The sequence below is a fragment of the Temnothorax curvispinosus genome, unplaced genomic scaffold, assembly GCF_003070985.1.
Source record: "Temnothorax curvispinosus isolate PA1 unplaced genomic scaffold, ASM307098v1 QBEX01001126.1, whole genome shotgun sequence".
Classification (NCBI taxonomy): Eukaryota; Metazoa; Arthropoda; class Insecta; order Hymenoptera; family Formicidae; genus Temnothorax; species Temnothorax curvispinosus.
Window position 1 is genome coordinate 97,948 of NW_020210906.1, and position 5,189 is coordinate 103,136.

General features: G+C 35.7%; 1 protein-coding gene across 1 annotated transcript; it reads left to right on the plus strand.

Moving 5' to 3' along the window:
- Nucleotides 1–1,068: 1,068 nt before the first annotated feature.
- On the plus strand, nucleotides 1,069–4,799 carry LOC112460163 (methyltransferase-like protein 13). The gene is made up of 8 exons (XM_025024728.1): nucleotides 1,069–1,164; nucleotides 1,237–1,359; nucleotides 1,474–1,690; nucleotides 1,769–1,987; nucleotides 3,108–3,364; nucleotides 3,456–3,820; nucleotides 3,926–4,107; nucleotides 4,202–4,799. The coding sequence occupies exons 1-8, from the start codon at nucleotides 1,073–1,075 to the stop codon at nucleotides 4,748–4,750; spliced, it is 2,004 nt and encodes a 667-aa protein (XP_024880496.1). The 5' UTR covers nucleotides 1,069–1,072; the 3' UTR covers nucleotides 4,751–4,799.
- Nucleotides 4,800–5,189: the final 390 nt, after the last annotated feature.

Sequence of the window (5,189 nt, forward strand, 5' to 3'; positions counted from 1 at the left end):
AAATCTTAAAAATTAACAGGAAAATATAAATAATTAGAAGGAGCTAGGTCGCACTGTTTAAAATTCCAAGAATTTCAAGAAACACGATTTCGAATCCTAAATTAAAATTCCTAGAATTTTAAGTTTGGATCGCAAAAATACAAATCCTTGAAAATTGGCGATGTATAATTAACCCTATTCACTCCAACGTTTTTTCCGCCCCTTTATTCCTCCAACCATGCACTTTCGAGTCCCACGTGTTTTTCAAAATGTTAATAGCTTTGAAAAATTCCCCCCCAAAAAAACTTCAAGTGTTTTAATTCCGAAAATCAGGAGTTCATTATTTCTTTTTTTATAATAAATTATGTAAATATTACAATTAACATATCGATTTGTCAAGTACTTTCAGCTCATGTTCTTCTTAATTCTTGTTAACACGTTTTCGAAAAGCTTTAATTGTATCATATATTGTAATAATACAAAATATTTTTTATTGAAGAAAAAAAACGGCATTGGCAGAGCCATCTGACTAGCTTTGTTAGTACAATACAAATTTGTTTACAGACTCGCCGATAAACAATGGTAACGCTATGCTTCCTATAAAGAATTAATTTTTGATACACAAAAAAGCCTCTACTAAATTAATAAATTAATACAAAAAATATTTTTAGAAAATACTAGCAAAAATAGAAATACTACGATATCATGCGAGCAATTCGTGAACAAAAATGTTTATTACTTGGTAATTTACTTTCAGCAGAAAACATAAATTGCTATATTATCCGACGAGGCTGTGGTAATACGTAGTTCCAGCAATTCTGTTGCATACCTCGTGCTCGCAAATGTCGCTCTTCATGATTGAAAAGTTGTATACATACACGTGTGTACTGTTCTTTCTCCAAAAAGCCGAAAACTTTACGGAAAAATATACACGATATGATATTAAATTTGTGTAGCAGAGTTTACAAGTTTATTTTACGGTTTATTCCGCAGCAAGTTTTCTTTCACAGGCAACATTAAAATCGAGTCTTTTAGAAAATAACCAACTAGCCTGTCCTGTGTGTTTGTCTCACGAATATTATAATTATAAAATATGAATCTCCTCCCGAAAACACACGAGGAATTCAGTCACGCGGAATACTGGAACACGTTCTTTAAAAAGCGTGGCAAGAAAGCGTTCGAATGGTAAAAATTCTACAGTTATATTAACATTTTTTTTTTTGTTAACTTGCTGTTCACTATTCTGTCTGACTTCAGGTACGGTGAATATCCAGAATTATGCGAAATACTTGTGAAATATATCAAGATGAAAGATGATATTCTGATCGTTGGTTGTGGAAATTCTACGTTAAGCATGTCTTTGTACGACGTTGGCTACAGGTATAACTTGTATATATCTTTCACAACGAGCTATCATGATAGATAGCTTGCTAAGTTTCTAACGTACAGTCGACATTCTTATGGAAAAATAAATCTCAAGATTGATCTTAACAGAAATATCATTAATATCGATATATCACATATTGTCATAAAACAAATGCGCGATATAAATAATGGTACGAGACCGGATCTGATATACGAACATATGGATGCCACGCAAATGACATATCCTGATGAGAAATTTAGTGTGGTTCTCGACAAAGGTACGCTGGATGCTCTAATGCCAGATACCAAAGAGACAACGATATCTATAATTGATAGATATTTCAAGGTGAGTTTCCGATTACTAGAAAAGTCACTATAAAAGTTTCCTTTTCAATAAACTAGAATTAGCTACAATTTATTTTAGGAAATCACACGAGTGTTACGGAATGGAGGCAGGTACATTTGCATATCATTGCTACAAGAGCACATTCTGCGCAAGCTTTTGTCGTACTTTCCTGCTTCGGGTTTCATGTTCCGCATAGTACGATGCCACGAGGCCGAGTCGAAAGCACGTGTGGAGGAAGGCACTTCAGTCCCAGTCTTCGTGATTGTTGCTACCAAATTTACCAAATTATCCCAGACCGTACGTTGCAGCAAGAGATGACTAGAATTCTTCCGTTGTAATCTTAAAGCCTGAACACAATACAAAGATACAGGCAATGGGAACAGGGAATAAAACAGGCAACAGAAATAATCTCATTTCAACTTACCAAAAATTGTATTAATGCAATGGAATATGAAATAAGCAATAGGAACAGAATTTTCGACACGTTGAATTTCTATTCTCTGTTGCCTGTATCTGAACAATTACAGTAATTCAGTTTTATTATAAGTTGAAATGTGGTTATTCTGATGAAAAATTGTCATTTTTATTCGATCACCTTTCGGAAGGTGATGACAATCTACTGAAAATATATTGCCACGTGAATTACTCTGTTTTTAAAGAGGAAATGGGCAAAAAGTCAGACAGTCAATTTTATTCTCTAATACAGTTTTAAAATTTTTCGTCAATCTTGGATTTGTCCCATATTGCTAGGCTTCGAACAAGCCCAATTTTTCATAAGTATCGAACTTCTGAAAAATTAAAGGACAATATTGGAGAATAAAATTTACAGTCTGACTTTTTTGCCCAACTCCCACAGCAGCCCCACTGTCCAACTCCCAACTTGAGGTTGGAGACCAGTTTTCTCTTTAAATACAGAGAGGTTCATGTGGCAATATACTGTAGGTGCCATCACCTTCCCAGAGGTGGTGATTGAATAAAAACTGACAATTTTTGGTCGGATTTGAACTTGAATCTGACTCATTCAGGTTCATTAGATCATTGTACATTTCTCTGCCACAATCGTCATAACAGGTTATACATATATACTTTCGCTTATAGTACGCTTCTCTGTTAAGCCTATAATAACTACATTTCAACTTATAATAAAATTGAATTACTGTGATTGTTCAGATACAGGCAACAGAGAATAGAAATCCAACGCGTCGGAAAATTTTGTTTCTATTGCCTATTTCATATTCTATTGCACAGTTTGATACACAGTTTTCGGGTTAATACACAATTAAGTTAAAATGGGGTTCTACTGCCTGTCTCATTTCCTGTTCCTATTATCTGTGCCTTCGTATTGTGTTCAGGCCTTTAGACTTAGCCGGGTAAGCAAGTTTGTCGAAACTTATTTTTTAGATTGTAATCCCGATAGGTTCTCGAGATAGCTCTGGTCGATGGTCCACCTGAGCGAGTGTCTACAACGGATGACATTGTATCCGTAATATTGTCTGTACAACAATCGGCATTGGTGTGCAATAGTCTTTATAAGAGAAGCGTCGCCGATGTGGGAGAAGTATCGTTGGATTTACATCGTCCGGGTGATAAGAATCCACGATACACCGTTTACGTTCTCGATCAACCGCGCACACGGACAAGGACATACGCGGCTTTCATTGTCCCGCAAGGAAAGTACGTTCGATTTCTATAGTTAAATAGAAACTCGCTACCAAGTTGCTAGAAATGACAAGACTATATGCTTCATTCTTTTTCGATTTAACAGAGAAACGGATTGGTTGTTCAGTACAAAAGAAGGACGACAGCAGGTTCTGAAAAGCGCGCAGCGAGATAGACTCGCCATTGTCACCTTACGCAGAGAGCACAAATTTGAAAGTTGGGATACTGTGAAAGCAGAGTTAGAAGATTGCGTTCGGAATTTAGCACCAGCTGGCTTGTGCGGCAAGAATGATATTCCCTTCTTGTCTTTGGGTTCTGATGTTGGCGTTCGAAACGTTTGCTACGAAGGAAAGAGCGATATCAGCGGGCCGTTTGTTATCGAAGAAGTGGAGAAGGATGGCCACGAGTTCAGGCGACTCTTGTTCTTGAACAATCCATATGTCATTCAGAGTGAAACCAGACTGAAGGAAGGTACTAACTCGTAATAAATTTGGAAATTCTATGATAATGACACAATGATCGCACGCAATTGTGACTGATAAATATCTATATAATTGTGATGATAATTATTTTTAGCAAAATCTAGACGTGGCAAAACGAAGAAAATTGCCGATCCCGGATTCTTAGCTTGTGAACATCATATACATATGAGCGCTGGCGTAAATGCGGTAATTGATACGAAGGAACAGGAAGAAATTATGATTGTAGGACTTGGAGGTGGTGGTCTTTGCATGTTCTTACATCAATGTTTTCCCAAAGTATGTATCTTCAGATAACATTCATTATTACTGTGTTGTCGAACATTACATACCTAAATCTTTTTTCTAATATAAATCGAATTTTTTTTTCCAGTTAAAAATTACTGCAGTCGAAATTGACAGTGCAATGCTAAAGGTGGCTACCGAATACTTCAATCTCGTTCTTGATGAGCGAATGAAAGTGGAGATCGCGGATGGAATTCGATATATTAAAAACGTTGCAGCATCCGAGACGAAGTATAAGGCGATACTTTTTGATATTGATAGCAAAGACACTACTATTGGAATGAGTTGTCCGCCGAAACAATTTCTCGAAATGTCAGTACTGAAAGCAGTCGCGGCGTGTTTAACAGAGAACGGTCTTTTTATCTTGAATTTAGTCAGTAGAGATAAAAATTTGAAAGAGAAAGCCAAGGATGATCTGAAATCGGTATTCCAGTCGGTCACTTGCCATGCTATTCAAGATGAAATAAACGAAATCGTTATGTGTTTTGTCGAAAAACACAACCCGAAAGAATTGAAAAACAGACTTAGACTCGCCGTCGCTGACTTGAACAAGCAAGCGACTGCAAGAAAATTATCCTCTTTCAAGGAATCATTTGATGTCTCTACATTTTTAGAAAGTTTATCTGTGGAATCCTAATCGCTTTGTACAAATGTATTTATCGTGATAAATAAAAGTAAAAATTAATTTGTAATGGTTTAACATATATATATCTTCCAAAACATCTCTCATTAATGTGCATTGTGCATTTATCAAAGGAAATATTTTTTATAATATTAAAAAATATATTTGTATGTGTCATATGTGTGTGCATAAAAATTCACAATCTAATAATATAAGATGTAATCAAATGAAAAGATAACGAAGCCTGTAATAAAAAGGTAAGCCTGTTACACATATTTGGATATCGTTCGTAATTTTCCTCTAGGGTGGATTCGGTGGAAGCGTAAAAAGTAACAAATTTTACGTGAACTAGAGGCGATCATGTAACTGCGGAAAGTTTGGAAGTGTGAAACTTTTCACGTAAACTTAGTAACCACGCAATTTTCTAGCGAAAAGAGGAAATATAGAGCAATAT

Excerpts from the sequence above, each read along its gene's own strand:
- LOC112460163 (XM_025024728.1), top strand. The coding sequence starts at position 1,073 with ATGAATCTCCTCCCGAAAACACACGAGGAATTCAGTCACGCGGAATAC. Across the intron at positions 1,988-3,107 it reads TTACCAAATTATCCCAGACC|GTTCTCGAGATAGCTCTGGT; the intron begins GTACGTTGCAGC and ends TAATCCCGATAG. Across the intron at positions 3,365-3,455 it reads TTCATTGTCCCGCAAGGAAA|AGAAACGGATTGGTTGTTCA; the intron begins GTACGTTCGATT and ends TCGATTTAACAG.